At 34.4% G+C, this 20835-nt stretch overlaps 1 protein-coding gene and 1 long non-coding RNA gene across 4 annotated transcripts in view; one reads left to right on the top strand and one right to left on the bottom strand.

Annotated features, from left to right (window-relative positions):
- Positions 1-2526: 2526 nt before the first annotated feature.
- LOC136327204 (uncharacterized) lies at positions 2527-11752 on the top strand. The gene is made up of 3 exons (XR_010729579.1): positions 2527-2896; positions 3373-3559; positions 8108-11752. It is a non-coding gene; the product is annotated as an uncharacterized lncRNA (long non-coding RNA).
- A 137-nt stretch (positions 11753-11889) lies between these two features.
- The window catches only part of LOC136327188 (pregnancy zone protein-like), a 54449-nt gene continuing 45503 nt past the window's right edge, over positions 11890-20835 (bottom strand). For all 3 annotated transcript variants that reach the window (XM_066264129.1, XM_066264147.1, XM_066264138.1), the window contains exons 29-36: positions 18923-19146; positions 17484-17702; positions 17183-17310; positions 16088-16178; positions 15296-15364; positions 14393-14495; positions 12617-12658; positions 11890-12042 (exon numbers count right to left, since the gene is read on the bottom strand). In XM_066264129.1, the coding sequence (XP_066120226.1) occupies positions 12020-12042; positions 12617-12658; positions 14393-14495; positions 15296-15364; positions 16088-16178; positions 17183-17310; positions 17484-17702; positions 18923-19146 (899 nt within the window). In that variant the 3' untranslated portion in view covers positions 11890-12019. The remainder of the gene's footprint in view (positions 12043-12616; positions 12659-14392; positions 14496-15295; positions 15365-16087; positions 16179-17182; positions 17311-17483; positions 17703-18922; positions 19147-20835) is intronic.

Genomic DNA, 20835 nt, shown 5'->3' with positions numbered 1-20835 from the left:
TTGAGGGACAGATGGATAAATAAACAATGACATCCAAGGTTATTGTCTGCTTAATTGAAGAATAAATTCGACATTTATTGAGATTGAAAAGCCTGAAGAAATCAGAATTTCTGTTTTTTATATATTAAGTTTAAAATGCCAAACAAACATCCATGTGTAGCTATTGAGTGGGTACTCATATTTACAACTCTATAGTTAAAGAAAGTGGCCTGGGCTAAATAAAAATTTGGAGGTCATTAGCATAGCAATGATATTTAAAACTTTTACCTTGGATGAAATTCCCATGGCGTGAGTGTAAAGAGAAAGAATCGAAAGACTAGGCTTTTCTCTCCATTTGACTATTTGTTCTCCTTTGCTTTATATTAATATTTTTTCCCCTCAACAACTATTTCATGTTCCCTAATAGACACAAATACTACAAATGCAAGATAGAAAATTTATAGAAGTTTTTCTTATTCATATAATTTCTAAAATAGTAATTCCAGGAATAGGTGATCAAAAAAGATATTAGAATTGACCACTTACAATTCTAAAATTCAGATGAAACTGTAAGAGATTCTGATTAGCCAAAGCAATTTTGAACAAGACCAAAGCAGGAGGCAACACACTTCCTGATTTTCAACCATATTATAAAATTATAGTAATTAAACAGTATTATAATTGCACAAAAAGACACATCGATAGTGGCACCTGGGCTCCCTTCCATTAGTGCACCCACAAACCTCCACTAGCCTCTTGGATTTAAATTCTCCCTGCCAACTAAGGCTTCAACTCATATCCATACAAAGGATTACTTTCCATTCTTCTTTAAGAGAACCTAGAGTAATTTGCTCAAGGAGCCAGGGTTTTCACAAAGTTATTTTTAAGCAACCTCTGCTTCTAACCTTGAAACTTCTTAAGGCAAAAGAACAGAAGGGCCTGGCTACACTTTTGAAATAGAAAAGAGAAAAATACCAGAGGATAAGGGTCAGCACAGATCACATTCTTTCCAAATCCTTTTCATCAGTAAACACAAAACACCAGTTAATGTTTCCATGCATTATCCTTCCGTGTTGGTCAAGGAAGAGAGCTTGGGATAAAGAAATATTTCACTTACATTGAGAAAAGAAAAAGAAGCACATGTAGTTTTAGTTAAAGTTAAATAATTATGTTTTTCATTTCTTTTGGAGAAAAAGAGAAAGAAAAAGATAAATGGAGGAGGAAGAACAGACTAGTCTTGTTATAATTTTGAGAATTCCCATTCTCACAAATGTATCTCTGTAAACTCACATAATTGTATAAAAACATGCAGAGACTTCTGGTATTAGGCTCCCAAGATATAATGTTTTTATACAATCGTGAATAAAATTACTTTCTTCTCCAATTTCTTCTTTGGTCCCCAATGATAATGCATATTGACACCCAGGGTAATGAACTTCCCATGCATATTTTTTTTCTGCTTGTACAAGTGAAAATATGGTCCTGGACATCTGGAATTTTAATCTCAAGGTTCTATAAAGAACACTGGCATTAAGAGACAACTGTTCTTTTGGAAACAGTAAGGTATTGGGAAATGTGTTAAGTTTTGTTTCCTTTCTTTCAATTTCTTAGGTAAAAATGGATCAGCAATATTTAATCTTATGAGAAAGGGATCAAAGTACATAGTGATTAAGTAGTACTATATGACTCATTTGAAGGAAGGAACTAGTACACAGTTTATACTTTTATTTTTGGAAAATGTGTAGATGAAATTATAAACTGATCTGAGAGACAGAATTTGTTAGACTTCTGGCTGAACTTGCCTCTTCCTAAATCTAATCCTTGTAATTGAACAACGTCTTGTTTCTTACCAAATTCTTTCTCATATTCTAATTCAGGTTTTTTTGAGATCACTTTTAGATTTCTTCCAAGTTTTTCATGGGGAAGCACTGTGTCATTTGATTCTGGTCTACTGCTGACCGCAGGGGCTGGGAGATGTGCTATCCATGTCTGCGCTTGCTCAATCACTCTCTTCATCCTTTCTGTGTTCATATCATGATTAGACTGTGTTCCATTAATTAAATACAAAATTATATGTCTCAGATATATAATGTGAGTGGTGTACACATTCAGATATAAAACTGAAACTGCTTTACCTTTGTTTATCAAAAGTTTCTCCCCTTTTTTGAAGAGTCCCTGTGTCCAATTACTCTCAGTTATCAAGACTCACAAATAAGCTTTCTAGCTCAAATAATGGCTACCCTCAAAGCTTCTGCTATTGAATCTGGCCATTTCATTGGCATTAAGTATACAGTAGGCACATACTCTATTGCGAAAGTCCCTCCTCTTCTTGGAAAACTCACTTCAGAACTAAAAACTTTTCAGACTACTGTAGTGGAATAACCCATTGCATGGCCTTGGATGGGAACACAGCCAACAAGAAATGAATGTTTTGCCAAGAAAGTTGTTTTGTGACTTGAAGGCGGGTCACTGAAACAGGTCTATGTGACTGAAGGCAGTTGCTGGGCTTTTCTCAGTAAATCATTCTCATAAGATTTCTGTACTTTCCAAGGTTATCCCTTAAGGCTTAAGATAAGGAGAGGAATGTTGTGGGATCCATAGAAGCAATAGCAATTAATGCCTTCCGATATTATGCTGTTACTAAGCTATCTTGCAGGTGCACTCCATGTATCTTTAAGTAAAAGTCACACTTGATGTAATGCCAATTTCTCAGTAAACAAGCTTTTTGAAGTCTTGTGAATAAAATTAGGACACTGCATGAACTCGGGGCCATTTGCCTGAGCGAGCGGTGGTCCTTTGCTAGTCCTTGATGATTCCGTCTGCTGATCTCTCTCTCTGCGCCCCCGACTCACAACAACATTTGGCGCCTACCGTGGAGCCTTAAGAAGAGGTTGGGAACAGATGGAACCCTAAAAGGGTAAGTTGGACGCGCTGTGTACGCGATACTTTCGGGTAACTAGCAAAGTTATGGGAAATTCCCATTCATTACGTGACAATTATATACAGGTTTTGACATCCCTTTTAAAAGGGTCTGGGACTCAGATAAAAGACAAGGTTTTGTTACGTCTTTTAAATGCTACTCAGAAACACTGTTATTGGTATACTCCTGAACATTGTAATCAATTGAATTTGAATGTTTGGCAACAAGTAGAAAAATCTTTATGCTGTGTTCATCAGCACGGAGATCCACTTGATGCTGAAATGTGGGCTGCTTATAATCTTATTGCTACAGCCCTTGAACCTTTATAATCAGATGGAGATTCTGTTAAAGACTTGAGTGAGCTTATTTTTAATGAGCCTGAAGAATTTAATTCAGCACAGAATGAATAGAATAATGACTTGGACAATACTGTCTCTGCTTCTGAAGTTACTGATAATGTTAATGAAATTCAGCCATCCACAGGCTTTATTCCCTCTTTCTTAAAAGATGAGGGAGCACCTATGGATGATGTTGCCTGTCTAAAACATTTATTAAGTAAACTACAATTTACACTGGAACAACGGGAGAATGGAAATCAGTATACTGCTTATCCTGTTCAAAAGCAAGATATATGTGAGCCTACGGCTCCTCCAATTCAAGGTAAAAAATTAATTGGTACTGGCAGGGGAAGGATTTTTCAATTCCCTGAAATCTCTGAAATGCAACAGGTGCTTATACGTCATGATGATTTAGAATCTAATTCTAGTAATTTTTCTGCATCTATTTTCCCAATTATTCAACAGCCTTTTCCTCTTAATGCTCCAGATCCTGGGGGAGGGCATAATATCCAATTTGACTAATTTGAATTTACTTCCTTAAAGCTAGTCAAACAATCTGTTGCTACGTATGGACCTCAGTCCTCATATGTTCAAGGTCTTATCTATTCCTATTGTAATGATCATTTAATGATTCCTTTGGATTGGGATTTACTTGCTAGTATGGTTTTGGAACCAGGACAATATTTACAATTCAAATCTTGGTGGAGAGAGGAGGCTCTTCAAATATCTCATATGAACACCAGAAATAATCCCCTGGGAGCTACTTTTGAAGTGCTCATCGGAGTTGGCGTTCATGCAGATGTGGGACAACAGACTGGTTATACTGATGCTGTTGTAGCTTAGATTAGATCGCTTGTCTTAAAGCCTGGATGCAAATCACTAGAGTTGGAGACAAGGAAGAAAAGCTTAAAGCTTTACATCAGTTGGTACAAATTCAATTAGAATTAGGACATATAGAGGAATCATGAAGTCCTTAGAATTCTCTAGTCTTTGTAATAATAAAATAAATAAATACTAATTTTCTTTAGTGTTTTAGCTACAATCCTCTGAGCTATCATTTTGTTTCTTTCTTATTCTTTGCCTGGAAACTGAGGCAGGGGACATGTGTTGGATCTGACTATAGAAAATATCCCAGCAGCTGCCAAGAGAATTTTCTTGGGGAAATTTTGTTTAGTCTCATCCATCGTCAGTCCCTCTGTCAGAAAATGCCCTGATTAAAATCAGGCAGGCATCTTTCTAGTCTGACTGTGCTCTGAAATCCTGGGTTTCTCTTTGTTTTGTCTAGTCTGTTTTGTCTGATTCTAATTTCTGTTTAGTTTTTGTTTGATGTTGTCTAAAATGTGATTTTTAAGGCCTGAATTGTGTTTACATACAAAGGTTAAAAATGCCGGCTTTCTTTTATATTAAAAAAAGTTTCATCCATATAATTTTTGCTTTAAAATTAGAAATTATAAGGAGCGCTCATTTAAATTTAAATTGAATAAATATGGATCCTTAAGACTTGCTAATTAAGTTAATACATTGTAAGGTATATTCAAAGTTTGAAATCAAATAAGAATTCAAGTATTAGGATTAATTAAAGTTATATGTTATACTTGTGTTTCTGTATTGAAAATTGTCTTGTTTATGTGTAAAATATACTCAAATTTGTAAAACTAAGGAATTAAGTAAAATTAAGTCATTTTAAGAATTTATCACAAGCTGCTTCAGACAGTTGGCTGCTTGTAAGGCAACTGAAAAAGGAGGCACTGAGGAAAGCGGGAATTTAGTTCCTTTGATGCCCTATAATAGACTTAACAATACAAAAGACTTTTAGATATAGAAGCTAATACATCTCTTATTACTAAGCAACATTAGTTTTCTTTTTAGCCCACTTAGGCAGTAATCACTAAGCTGCATGGCTTAAGGAAAGTCCCTAACAAAGCTCTAAGATTTCTTTTACAATAAGAAAATAACAAGGGTCATTTGGCCTCTAATAAAGAAAAACATTTATGTTATAAATAATTAAAAGAGCAACATTTTAAATTACAGTCTAAACTTTCTGATAAGGAGTTTTTTATACTCACTATGACCAAATTTCTGTCAAAGCTCTTAAAGAGTTAAAAACGGCTTGCTCCCAGTATAAAACTGTCTTTATACGCAGGAACTGCTATCCTCCTTCATAGACTCTGAATGTTTTATTTCAAAAAATTTAGAAATGTTAGCTTGGACTGTTCTTTCAAAAGTGAAAGAGTTACAATTTATAACAGGAAAATCAAGCTTGTATTCAAGCTAATCAAAATGCTAATGCTAACCCTCTTACTAATATTACACAAAATAAACTTCTTAAATGGACAGTTTTCTAATTTACAACGGCAATGTAGACAAAAATGTAGGGGCGAGGATTTGCTCTTATTTCCACAGATACGGGACTAGTAGATACCTTCCAGAAAATTGTAGCCTCGGTATAAGTTGGAAATAGAAAAAAGGGAAATTTGACAATTAAATAAACTTAACTAGGAGGCAAAATTTTTTTTAACTAAGACTAAGACTTCAAAAAACATCACTGACTCTGTTTCTAGCAGTGCTAGCTGTTGTGTCTATAACAATAAGCATAACTAACTATTCTTACTAAGTTTATATTACTTAAATAGGCAATGTTGAATAGTCAGACACTATATCAACATTATGTAAATCAACCTTTAGAAAAAATTTGTTACAAATATCCTCAACCTTTAATAATCCATTATATAAATAACATATTAATAGCTTATAAAAATAATGCTAAACTTTCAGTCATCCTTAAAAATGCTTCTGAGACCTTAAATCATTGTAGTTAAAGACAAAATTCAAACATCCTGTGCTATTAACATTGTAACTGATTCACAATATGTAGAACATACAATTAAACTTATAGAAACTATTTATATTTCAAATAATAGTTCTAAATTGCACAAATTGTTTCAAGAGTTACAACTTTTATTGTAGGAATGAAATTTGCCTATCCATATAACTCACATTTGTTCTCATACAGCTTTACCAGGACCTATGTCTTCTACAAATAATGAAGTTAATCACTCATTAGATCAATAAAAATAACTACTAAGTTTTATACAAAGACTCATACAAATAAAAAAAAATTAATGCAAAAATTTAAAATAACCTGGTGAGAAGCTCAGAATATTATTAGAAACTGTCCTCAGTATAGTATTATAAATGCTCCTCCATTACCGAGAGGAATGAATCCTAGAGGGCAACACATTAATAACCTGTAGCAAATAAATATTACTCATATTTCTTCTTTTAAAAAACTATCTTATGTATAGTTTTATTAATATTTATTCTTCCTTTCAATAGGCCACACCTTACCTAGAGAAAAGGCTAATTATGTCATTCAACATCTTATTAAAGCTTTTAATGTTATAGGCATTCCTAAAGCAATTAAAACTGACAATAGTCCTGCCTATACATCTACCAAATTTCAACAATTCTTAGCATTTTAGAATATTAAACATACTACCAGAATTCCATATAATCCACAAGAACAAGCAATTATTGAATGCAGTAATTGCACTCTGAAAAATATATTACTTAAACAAAAAAGGGGGAGAAGAAAGGAGATTATTCCCTAGAATTATGTTACACAAAGTTTTATTTACTTTAAATTTCTTAAATACAGGAGAAGATAAATTGACTGCTGCAGACAGACATTGGACAAAAAATAACAGTTCTAAGATTAAATCAACCCATACACTATAAAAGTGAGTTGGATCAATAGGTAGTTAGTGTAGTGCAACATTGGGGAAGAGGGTTTGCTTGTGTCATTGCAGAATCCGGTGAAGTCCTTTGGTGTCCTGCTCGCAGAATTAAACTAACAACATGAATAAGAACAATAGATTCTTTCCATATCTGCCCATTGCTGAGATGGAAGAAATGAATTTCAAAAGAAGAATCTTAAAGATGCTGCTGCTTGGTATTGAAAAGGCTAAAATACCAAGTTAGGTTCAACTTAAAAAGCTGACCTTTAATGGTAAAAATATGCTACAAGCTACTAGAAAAAAAAATGCTACTAACCTGTTTTTAGCAATGATTGCTTTGGTAACAATTCCAGTAAGTAGAGCTGAAAATTTTAGTTATTAGGCATATGTTCCTAATCCTCCATTAAATAGAGCTATTCATTAGGAAAATAGTGCCTTTCCTATTTTTGTTAATGACTCTAATTGGCTTCTAGGACCTTTAAATAATAGAGGCCCCTTAGCACCTTCAAAAGAAGACGTAAAATTAGAAATCATACAACAGGAGTTGAGGAATTACCTATATGATTGGACATAAGCCACATTGTTTAAACATAGAAGCTCAAGCTTGGCTCTCTATTGTCAAAGATAACAGTAAAGGAGATGAAAAAAAAACCCACGTTTGTTACAAGGATATAGATTTAAAAGCAATACATCTGTATATAAAATGTTATAGATTAAAGCCCTTATAGCTCTGCCCAAGTTAAAGGTCAGGGTGCTGATTTAAGGTGGCATAAGAACAATAGTTTAATTACAGCTTGTGATCAAAATAATCATACTATCATATAGCATAGAGGAGGGATGTCACCTCAAGCTCCTCATATAAAATTTGGTCCTATACAATATCATCTGTGGGAAATAGCCATGGCACTTAAACGTATGTCAGTGAAGAAAGGAAAAATCTGGAGAAATTATCCTTCTAATCATATTATGTTAATCTTTAAGAAGAATGAAACATTTCATATCTGCTTGTGTTAGATTGCTTTATATATTTGTTATAGGTGAAACCAAATAGACAGCTGAAAATTATTCAATAACTTGCAATAAGTGTGCTTTTTATACATGTATTAACTCTTCTGTTCTTTTTAATAAAATAGTCAAAGTCTTTACATTTTAAGAACCTGAACGGGAGTCTGGATTCCAGTACAGATGCATCGGATGTGGCAGGGTTCCCCTTCCATGATGCTGTTACAACATCTTATTAAGTCCTTGAAGTGAATCAAGAGACTGGTTGGACTGATCATCGCCATCATTATAGGACTAATAGCTGTAACCACCGCGGCTGCTGTATCTGGAGTTACATTACATCAAAGTATACAGACTGTGGACTTTGTGCAAAAATGGCATGAAAATTCTGAACAACTGTGAACTTCTCAATAATGTATAAATAGTAACATTAATACTAAAGTTAATGATTTAGAACAGACTATGATTATGTTAAGAGATCAAATTGTTAGCCTGCAAAGACAAATTAAGCTAAAATGTAATAAGAATGTAACTACTTTTTGTGTTACCCCTATTTCTTAAAATCATACTTATTTCCATTAGAAAAATGTTTAAAAGCATTTGTTAAATCATGATAATGTAATTAAAGAAATCATTAAATTACAAAGATATATTCATGAAGCTTTTCAAAGAAAATTAGAAATTCTAACATGTCAACCTATATTGAAGGGATTAATGGACAATTTATCACAATTAAATCCTATTGAATATATTAAAGGATTTTGGGGATCCACTGTAGGACTTTTTATAATAATATTAATTCTATGTTTTCTTTTATATGTAGTCTGTCGATGAATCAATGCAAGAGAAATAAGGGATGAATGACAGAAGGCTGTGTTTTCTGTGGTGCTTCATAACATTCAGCATAAACAAAAAGGGGCAAATGTAGTGGAATAACCCATTGCATGGCCTTGGATGGGAACACAGCCAACAAGAAATGAATGTTTTGCCAAGAAAGTTGTTTTGTGACTTGAAGGCGGGTCACTGAAACAGGTCTATGTGACTGAAGGCAGTTGCTGGGCTTTTCTCAGTAAAACATTCTCATAAGATTTCTGTACTTTCCAAGGTTATCCCTTAAGGCTTAAGATAAGGAGAGGAATGTTGTGGGATCCATAGAAGCAATAGCAATTAATGCCTTCTGATATTATGTTGTTACTAAGCTATCTTGCAGGTGCACTCCATGTATCTTTAAGTAAAAGTTACACTTGATGTTATGCCAATTTCTCAGTAAACAAGCTTTTTGAAGTCTTGTGAATAAAATTAGGATACTGCATGAACTCGGGGCCATTTGCCTGAGCGAGCGGTGGTCCTTTGCTAGTCCTTGATGATTCCGTCTGCTGATCTCTCTCTCTGTGCCCCCGACTCACAACAGACTACCTTCTGGTTTATTTCATCAGCTGACAGTAGAAAGTCTCATAGTTTGGGTAAAATAATATGTTATACAATATTTCTTTTATGTTTTCTTCTGGCTCTTTTAAAGTTTTTAAAGTTCTATTTTGGCCCAGGCCAAAATCCATGCTTTTGTGGGAATCATACATTCTGCATAGTTCTATTTGCATGAAGTTTACAAACAGGCAAAACTAATCATGGCTGTAGAAATCAGAATGTATTTATTACCTGGGTGTTGAGATGAACACTGACCAAGAGTGGGCATGTGAAAGCTTTTCTGGGATTCTGAAAATGTTTCCTGAGGTTTAATTATAAGTAAAAAATTATCAAGCAGTGCCCTCAAAATCTGTGCACTTTGTGGTATATAAGTTATATCTTAATAAAATAGAAATCTATAATAAATATTTTCATAAAAACTACTTGTTCATATAACAAAAAGGCCACATATACATTGCTTAAAAATTGGATTTATTGGGGTAACACTGATTTACAAAACCATATGTTTCAAGTGTACAACTCAACAAATCATCATCCATGCACTGTATCATGAACACCCTGTCCCAAGGAAAGTCTCTTTCCATTCCCACTCCCCAACTTTGCCCACCTCCACCTACCCCCGACCCTTTCCCCTGACTCTCATAACACTGCTGTCTGTGTCTGTGTTATACATGTGGTTTATTTTTAACTTAATCCTTTTACCTTCTATCATCCAGTCGCCAGCCTCCTCCCCTCTGACAGCTGTCCGTCTATTGCAGACTACATATACATTTTCAATAAGACTACAAGGAACTAGTGCAAGGAAAGAGTGCAAGAAATATATATATTCTATGTGAAAAAAGAACTTTAACACTGAAACACAGATAAAAAGAGTTGAAAAAATGAAAATTAAAAATAAAAACACAAAATACCCTCTGTTCTTGGATAGGGAGAAACACCTTAAAAAGCTGACTGTCTTCCCTATGTTAATGCACACATTTGATGAGATTCCAATAAAAGATCTCACGTTTGTTTTAAATAGAGAAGCTGATTCTAAAGTTCATGTAGAAAATAAATAATGACATAGCTAAGAAAACTCAGAAAAATATATTCAGTAAATGGAAACTAGTCCTATGAGATATTAAAACATTATAAAGTCTTGATAATTGAAAATGTGATCCTGGCACATCAATATACAGAGAGACCAAAGAAACAGATGAGGCATTCCAGAGATGCCTACCAAAACATGTCAGAATATAGTATATGCTGGAGGAGGTGATAAAGGTACCCTTTCAAATTAGAGTGCCAAAGATGAACTACTTAATAAAAGCTGCTGAGACAATTGTTTAGATTTGTATCTATACTTCATCTCTATGTGGGATTGTACTATTTTTCTTGATTATTTATTGTTATTCTTGTACAAGAACTATATATTTCTTTACATTGTTACATGGCTTGTGTGTTTCCCTGTGGGAAGAGTCAGCCTGCTCCCACCCTGACTAAGTCAGGCTTAGTCATGTGTCTTGCTTTAGCCAATAAAATTGAAAATGGACATGATATAACACCATCAGAGTTGAAACTTTAAGAGCCATTGCCTGATTCAGCTATTCTCTTTTCCTGTTTCCATGAGAACAGCTGATCTTCAACAATACTTTGAGGTAGGTCTGGATTATTATTCCCATTTCTTTGTAAGAAAGCTGAAGTAAAAAGTCTGAGTAACTACATTCTCACTCTGCTGGTGTGGCAGGGATGGAATTAGGATCCAAGTCTAGACAGTCTCGCTCCAGTATCTAGACCAGGGGTCGGTAACCTTTTTGGCTGAGAGATCTATGAACACCACATATTTTAAAATGTAATTCCGTGAGTGCCATACAACGATCTGTTTACTTTACACGTTATCCAATAAAAATTTGGTGTTGTCCTGGAGGACAGCTGTGATTGGCTCCAGCCACTACAACCATGAACATGAGCAGTAGGAAATGAATGGATTGTAATACATGAGAATGTTTTATATTTTTAATTTTATTATTTTTTTTATTAAAGATTTGTCAGTGAGCCAGATGCAGCCATCAAAGGAGCCACATCTGGCTCATGAGCCATAGGTTCCCGACCCCTGGTCTAGACTGTAAGCACTGCACAATGTTGCTGGTCTCCAAAACATTCTTTAATTTTAATCATTTTAGTAACTTCTGATGTCCATTTTTGTTATCTTAACTTAGGAACAAAGACAATATTTCTTTTTTCCTCTCAAGAAATGTTTATGCCTTCTTAGTTACTAATCAGTACCTTTCTCCCCAACTTTCTAGACCATTGAATGATTTCCCCCCCAAGGTCTCTCAGCATAAATTATTTTCTGTTATTGTCTATTTTATTTTGTATGTCCTATTCACACTGAAATATGGGAAGATATGTTACAAATGTGAACTGCTCACATTATTTAAAACAATATAACTCATTATGTAAACATGTAATTAATGTTTGATGAATAAATGATGGAACAAATAATAGCTTGACTAGAAATACATATTTATTCAACAAGCTTTTTTGATGACTATTTTACAGAGATAAACAGCTCAATTCCTTTTAGATAGAAGCACAGGACAGGGAATCCAGCAAAATATGTAGCTTAAAGATGGTCCTCAGACATTTTCTTGCTTTGCATCTGTGATGAGAAGAGAAATGTAAGAGAGTTGTAGAATCTCCTTAGGAACACTTCCTCAGTTGAGGCTGGGTAGTGAGTGTGGGCTAAAGCAGGGGTCAACAAACTTTTCCCGTGAAAGGTCAGATGCTAAATATTTTGGTTTTGCAGGCCGTATGGTTTACGTCATAACTACTCATCTCATGATAGCAGCCATAGAGTGTGGCTCTGTTCCAATCAAACTTCTTTCATAAAAATGTGTTGAGTTAGCTTAGGTAGGAGAATGATAATAGCTAGCCCTTGGGATGAAGGGAACCAATTTGCTGTGATATGAAATGTTGCCTATTTACTGATGGTTGTTCTACAAACAAATAAGCAAAGCTTGTTGACTTTTCTGATGATGAAATAAATATCTTAATCAGAGAGTCCACCTGCAGAGTAAGTGCTCATCTCCAATTTTCTCTTTGTATGAGAATGTGCCACATGAATTGTCTCAGAGCTAGGAAAAGACTTGCATTGCATTTTTTTTTTTAATTTGTGAGAATGTTTTGGGAGCAGAGTTAATGGATATGTATGGGTCATGGTTGCGACCTCTTACCTCCACTGCAGGGGGCAATGTACTCAGCAATAGCGAACTCATCTGAGAGAAATATTAGGTGAAGGGAGAAAAAAACAAACAAAAAAAATCTATGAACCAGAGACCATATTAAGTCTATTCACTTTACTTTTAACAAAAAGAATATTATATCAAGATTGTTAATACTCCATTTAAATAAACCAGAATTAAACAGGAGAGTAAACATACCGTATTCCCCCATGTATAAGACGCACCTTCTTTCGAAAAATTTGGGGTCTAAAAACTAAGTGCGTCTTATACAGCAATTATACAGTGTGTCTGTAAAGTCATGGTGCACTTTTGACCGGTTACAGGAAAGCAATAAAAGACGATAGAAATGTGAAATCTGCACCAAATAAAAGGAAAACCCTCCCAGTTTCTGTAGGATGATGTGGTAGTCTGTGCGCATGCACAGATGATGACATAACACCGTGTATGCAGTGGAGCAGCCCACGGCCATGCCAGTCGAGATGTGGATGGTACAGAGAAAAGTTCAGTGTGTTCTGTGGCTCGCTAAATTCGAATCCGTGACCAAAGTGCAACGTGAATATGGGTGCGTTTATAATGAAGTGCCACCACATAGGAATAACATTACTCGGTGGGATAAGCAGTTGAAGGAAACCAGCAGTTTGGTGGAGAAACCCCATTCTGGTAGGCCATCAGTCAGTGACGAGTCTGTAGAGGCTATATGGGATAGCTATCTAAGGAGCCCTAAAAAATCTGTGTGTGAGCCCACATTGAACTGCACTGAATAGGTATGAAACTGGGAGAGTTTTCCTTTTATTTGGTGCAGATTTCACATTTCTATTGTCTTTTGTTGCTTTCTGTGACCGGTCAAAAGTGCACCATGACTTTATGGACACACTGTAGATTTTTTTAGTTGCATTTCCTGCTTTTTCACGCTTGTTTTTGCACTCATTGTTGAAGACACTGATTCGTCATCAGACACAGATGAGGACAAGCTAATGGATGGGAGAGGAGTTGTATGAATTTTATGATTAATAAAACTTACATTCAATAACTTTATGTAATACATTTTTTTTTTCAAATTTTGGGCTCCAAAATTAAGGTGCGTCTTATACATGTGAGCATTTTATACATAGGGAAATACGGTATTGATATTTTCTCTCTCTGTAGTGGATTCAATAGCAGCTATTCAATTTTAAGTTCTTAGTAAGAGGACTATTATTGCATTAGCTTGCAAAGCTCTCTACCATAACTCTCTGCTTCTACTCACTTTGTCCATTTTGCTTCCTGAATCCTTTATCTAAAATTATAGCTCGATCTAAAGGATTTCCTACTTCTATTTACTTTAGAAGATGTACTTATCTGTAAGGATGCAACTCAGATCTTTTTTTCTCTGGTTGTCCTTTTTTCTTTTCTATTTGTTCATCTTAAACCCTAGCTTTCTATGCTGTTTTCACTTCCCCACCTTCTTATCCCTCAGCTCATTTGTCATTAACTGTATTTTTTGTTCTATTATCCTTCCATGTATATTATGTTCTCTGTGTCTCTAAGCTATTTGAGAGCAATCACCAGATATTATTCTTTTTAAATTCTTAAGTTTCTGATTCAATAAATATTAATTGATAATTTTGTTTGTAGGCAGTTTCTATAGCATATAGAAACTTCGAGGAAAGAAACAAATAGATAAAATATTGACTAAATGGTCTAAATCCAGGATCTATTGTCATAATGCAATCTATTTCTTGGTTCTGGGTTGAGACTATTTCCTTGTCTAATTTTTCACTCACTTACCTGTCTCATAGTAATCGTAGACTTTAACAATCGCTGGCTTCAGATCTCTTACGGGGATGTCTTGCAGAACCGTAAAGGAAAAGCTTAGTGTCTGCTCTGTTACCTAAAAGGAAAAGTGAAAGTAATAAAGAGGCTAGGAATCCTCCTCATTTTTACTTGAATAAAACATATTCTTTTTTTATATATCATAAAGTAATTATTTTTATTTTGTAAAACATATTCTTTATTGTTCTCTAACTCTTATTCGCCTGTGTCTTTTAGGTAAGCAAACATTCGTGGATGTCAAGATGGGTTTAGAAGTCAACCTTGTGAACTCTTTACTGTGAACAAAATCTCCCAGATAGCCTCCTTAACAACTGATACAATCCATATGATCTTGTAGTCCACTGTAAGAGATTAACTCTCTGAGTCTATGTGAATGATTTTTAAAATGCAAATACTTGGCTTTTGTCCTGTCTGTAATTGTAATAACAAACTATTTTTTGGTGTGTGGCTAGATAAAACATTCTTTTGCTTTATAGTTGAATTTAAAGATATTCAGGAAATCTACATTTTATTTTATATAATGATATATTAGAATGTTAACACTATCATTGATCAATCACAGTGGTATATTTATTCTTTTGGTAGGTTTTAAAATAAAACACATGATAAATATTTTATTCTGTTGATTTTCTACTAAAAATCACAGAAATACTCATATTCCAATTGTAACAGAATTTTAAAAAGAGCAGAACATTCTATGGATTTAAAAAGGATTTACCTTTTATTCTCTTTAAAATAACTTTCTGGAAGGGTTCTACTAATTATTGCTTTCCTCATATTACTTATCTTCTAGTGAAGAGATTCACTTAGAAAGACCACCAATGTGTATAGCCTCAGCCCAAATGCCATAGCTCTCACCTCTTCCACATAAATGATGACGTGGTTATTGCTCACTTCCGTCCTGCTCAACTGGCTAGATTTTTCAAGCTGAAGAAAATTAGAGAACTCAAAAAGTTAGAGAATAAATATGAGAACACTGAGAACTAGAGCAGATTGTAGTAAGGTACAAATGTTTATTTTTTAAATAATGTGAGGGGTAGGATGCTTATGACTCATCTTCATGATTTAATAGTCAAAGTGCAAAAGCTATGCAAAAGATGGATGAGGGGAAGGACTCATGTTTTGCAAACAGGCTTCAATGTTGTCATGTCTTGACTGTGAAAAAATTACGTGGCTTTGTATCAAGAGATGGAAGCCAGGTACTTTCAGATTAAGACATCCATTATGTTTCAATATCCAAGTGACATATTAGACCTGCTTGCATCTTTGATGATATTATCTCATATTATTTTTACCATTGCCAAGTTTTCTTGTGCATATCAGTCAATTTGGTACTTAATCATAGTCTGTCTTTCTTGCTTGTTATTTTACTGTTTCATGCCCAGTTCTAAGCTACATGCTTCAAGTTCTAAACTTCACCAGGGGGGGCCTAAAGGGAGTGGCTCCCCATGTATTTTTCTGGTATCACTCAGGTCCCTTGGTTTTTAGCCAAAGAACTATTTAATAAACTTAATTTCTTGGGTTTGGGAAAAAATAGTTTTTGAGACAGGATAATATTGATAGGTAGGTCTTTGATAATTGGTAAGGTCTCAGTTTGAAGATGCAGAACATCCTTTTGTATGAGATCCACTGAGCCTAAATAACACCTACCATTTTCACTGTTGGTTTCAAGGGAATAAAACCAGATACCATTTTTACATCAACAATCACCATATTGGAGACAGGACGGCTTCCTCTGTAACTGCAGTATTAAAGAAAAGAGAAATTAGGGTTTGCTTTCCTCAAGACCAACCACAAACTTGTCTGTCTTCATGACATTTTACCTAAGATTATTACTTACAGAAATCTATGTTTCTTGGACATGTATGATATTGATGTTTAGAACCCTGACTGTACATCAGAGCTACAGCTTATTAGAATTATAGATGTCAACCTCATTCCCAAACTCTCAAAAGAGAATCTTTGAGAGTGGGAACAGAATTTTTGGTAATCTGCTTTTTGGACACTCAGTCTACACTACTCATTTAATATGTCTTTACTTTTATATTTTTAGTTGCTCGCATATCTCCCAAGAGTGGTTCCAAAATATGAGGTCGAATAGATTCTTATGCTTTATACTTTGATTAAATTGATGTTTAAGAATTAAATTAATTATCTGAAATACTGCTTGTATTATAATAATAATGTCATTAGTATCAAATACAAAACAATATCATTGGATTATATTTTCTTAAGACTCCTGTAAAGTTTTTGATGGTTTCTGATAGGGCAACCTCTATATTTTATATGTAATTTATGCTTTGTATTTAATATTAGCATTTATTACTTATTTATTTGATTAAAGATAATATAGAATATAATTATTCAGAAGAGTACACAACATTTACATCAACTTAAAGTAAAACTATTTGAGAAAAATAATTTATTGTTTAGTAATGAGTTGAATGAAAATTAGAGTAAAAGATAAATAAGAATTGATTAGAACATTTGAAAAATTCACATTTTTTTTATTTGACAGATTTGACTAGGCTTTGCTTTCAAGTGTTTTTAAAGCATTACTGAAACTTTAAGACAAAAAATTTGCTAGAGAAAAAGGATCATTTCATAATGATAAAAGACTAACTTTATTAGTAGATATATTAATTTTAAATTACATTTATCTAATAGCATAGCTTCCAAACATTTTATTAATTACTGATGGTTCTAGTAGACTCAGGATTAGATGATTAAGTCAGAATGTCTTACCTGACATTCAGTGAGATTTGGAAGTTGGTGTGAGCTTTGGGTCCATCACAAATTTGGGGCAGAGTTTGTACTTCCAAATGAAATGGGGAATCCTCCTTCTTTGGAAGGATATTATATTTCATGAATGTCTGTGGAACACCAATGACACCATCAGTTTTTCTCTTTTCCTGGGAAACCTCACTTTTTCATCATTTAACTTCTTCACATTTGCCCTTTATTTGTCCAGGAAGCAAAGGACAGAGCTTCCTTTTCACTAGGAGAAGTTAAAGTTGAATTTTTCGATATAAATCCAGAGTCTTACCTGAAGATACACACATCTTCCCCCAGTCACTGTTACAGTATAATCCCCAGGCAGCTCTGGCAATGAGACCTGCTGTAGTAACAGGAGGTTGTTGTTGTCCACTTGGAATTTTGTGGAAAAGGTCTGTGCATCACGAATGGTCACCTCTGCAGTTTTCCGAGACCTGGTGAAAGTGGCTGCTCCATATCTAGACAGGGCATGGAGAGCCACCACGGTGTCCTGGAAGAGACGAGTGGAAAGCCCACACCCAAAGAGTAAATTTTTGGTGGCTGGGAATTTCCTCAAAAGTCTGTGTTAGCTACCACAGGGGACACTGACTTTCTCCTCCTAAAAGTATCCATCTGCTAATTGCTTTTCATTTTTCTCTGCCTTTTGATGCAAATTAGCTTCACAATTTTATTTTGCTTGTGTTGGGTGTTGTTCTACAAGACTATTTCTATACCAGAAGTTGTTCCCTGTTTTTTCTTATCAGTAATATCCTTTCCTATATATTTCAAAGGATAAGTTTAAAATTAAAAAGTTGAAACAAAAAAGGTGTCATTTACTAGATGGTTATTTAGATGGAAGAGTGAGAGAAATTTCCTGTAAATAAAGTATAGTATAAGACAAGTTGTACTTTCCTAAGTTTTTCTGAAAAACAAATTTTATTATGTGCATCCCAAATATTGAAAGGAGATGTGTAAGAGGAAAAATTCAGATTCTCTGAATGGTTAATACAATTATTTTTACACTCAATAAGATAGTTCTAAAATTGTGGTAGGAAAAAATAATTGAAGAGTTTCACCTTACAAACAGTGAAGGGAGTAGGAAGGGAGGTCTCAGGGCAGTTAGGATGGAGAGGTCGAATTTCTTGGAGTGGTTAAATAAAACTTGTCAATCATTCTATGAAGATCAAAATGAACTCTATGTGGCCATTTTCCTTTTAATTACAAATGTTCTGGTTCTCCCAGAAGAATTTCATGTAGGATTGTAAAGATGTAGTTTGTAGAACACTGATTCTCAATCAAGGTTGAGTTTGCCTTGTCTCAACTGGGAGTGGGGTGCTACTGGCATCTAGTGGGGAGAGACCAGGAGGCTGTTAAACATTTTTCAAAGGCCAGGACAGCCCCTCAAAATAATAATATAGTATCAATATTCAGAAACCTTAGTTTAGAGTTTGGCCATTGAGCAATGTGTGCTAATGATATAATACAGCTTTAGAGAGGGAAGATGTTTATGGTTGAGTAACCAAACTGATAGGATAACATAGGGCTTAGTGAAAATTGCTTTTGGAGAATGTCTTAGGTTTTTTTCTTTGTTTTCCTACTGTTCTCAAATATTTCTAAATAGTTCTTCCAGGATTAAATGATTTATCTTCTCTTTTCTTTGTGACTGTTTATTTTCAAACTCTCAAACTGCCGAATGAACCTGGAGGAGAAGACTATTTGGGAACCACAAACCTGGGTTGAAGAGAAGCCTCCATAAGGATTCTGTTGCTTCGTGATCCATTTCACAATGCGTGATGCAGAAACCAGGTCCTCTGAGGTGGGGGCGGGCTGGGCCGTGAGATAAGCAAGAAGCACATAGGACGTCATCTCCACCTCAGCAGAGGGAGCACGGAATTGATAAAAATACCCCTCTAGTACCCTGGGTTTTTGAGGTCGCTCCCAGTGGACTGAGTTGTCTTAAGTGTGAAAAAGGATTGAAAAAAAAATTATAACTATTAGTAGATAATAAGTGAATACATACTCATACCATATAGAGCTGAAAATAATATAGAGATGAAGTAAGATCCTCTCTGTCATAAGCCTTCAAAACTCACTAACTCGCCTTCCATGCTGAACCTGGTTTAGTGCTATGGGCCTAAGGTGAAGAATGTTGTTGGAAGAAGAAACATAACATACACTTACTAATATCTCAAATATTTTTTAATTGGTTTGGCGGAAGAAAAAAATGACAGAGAGAGTTCTCTTATTGTTTGTGGTATTTCCTGGAGATTGGAGTATAAATTAGATACGAAGCCTACCTACCACACTTCTCCAAAGAGGACATACAGATGGTCAACAGACATAAAAAGATGCCCAACATTATTAAGCATCTGAGAAATTCAAGTTAAAACCACAATAACATATCACCTCACACCTGTTAGAATGGCTACCATCAACAAATCAACAAACAAATGTTGGAAAGGATGTGGAGAAAAGGGAGACCTATGCACTGTTGGTGGGAATGCAGATTGGTGCCGCCACTGTGGAAAACAGTATAGATGATTCTCAAAAAATTAAAAAGTGGAACTGCCTAATGATCCAGCGATTCCTTTTGGGTATATATCTGAAGAAACCCAAAACTCTAATTTGAAAGAATATATGCTCCCCTATGTTCATTGAAGCATTATTTACAATAGCCAAGATATGGAAACAACTCAAGTGACCATTAATAGACAAGTGGATAATAAAGCTGTGGTACAAATGTACAATGGAATATTACTTGGCCATGAAAAGGAATGCAATTTTACTATTTGTGACAGTGTGGATGGAGCTAGAAGGTATTATGCTAAGTGAAATAAGTCATTCATAAAAAGACAAATGACGTATGATTTCACGTACATGTGGAATCTAAAGAACAAAAAAGCAAACAAAATTGAAACAGAGTTATAAATACAGAAACAGCCTGATGATTGCTAGATGAAAGGGGGTTGGAGGGGTGCTAAAAAGTGAAGGGATTAAGAAATGCAAATTGTTAGTCACAAAATGGTTCTGGATGGACTACATCTGCAAAACAAACAAATAAAACAGAAAAAAACCCCAAAACAAAAACAAAACAAAAAACCCCCAAAAAGCAAAAAAAAAGCAAAACAAACAAAAACCCAGAAACCCTCCAAGACCTCCACCAAAATACAAAAAAACAAAACAAAAACAAACAAACAAAAAGAACCCGCAAAAAATGGTTCTGGGGAAGTAAAATACTTCCCCATAAGTATAATAAGATATATAGTCAATATTATAATAACTATGTATGGTGCCAGGTGAATACTTGAACTATGGGAGGAACCACTTTGTAAAGTATATGATTGTCTAAATACTATGCTGTACAACTACAACTAAAACTAATTTAAAGAATATTAAATATAAAGTGTAATTGAAAAAATAAAAAATAAACCTAGTTATTGATCTTAGAGGACCTTTATAAAAATCTATCTTGCAAAAAGGAGATAAAAACACTTTGAAAATGTTATTGTGCCTTCTTTAGTATTGCTTCTTGTTGTACTGTTTTTCATCCAAGTATGTGGGTACTTATTAGGTAGAAAGATATATAATGTGCTTGTTGAATATGTTGGTCTCAGGAGCTAGAAACTAAATTTCATATTTTACCT

This window comes from Saccopteryx bilineata, chromosome 1 (genome assembly GCF_036850765.1).
Source record: "Saccopteryx bilineata isolate mSacBil1 chromosome 1, mSacBil1_pri_phased_curated, whole genome shotgun sequence".
Taxonomy (NCBI): Eukaryota; Metazoa; Chordata; class Mammalia; order Chiroptera; family Emballonuridae; genus Saccopteryx; species Saccopteryx bilineata.
Note: the sequence above shows the minus strand (reverse complement) of the source record. Positions and strands in the feature narration are given on the sequence as shown.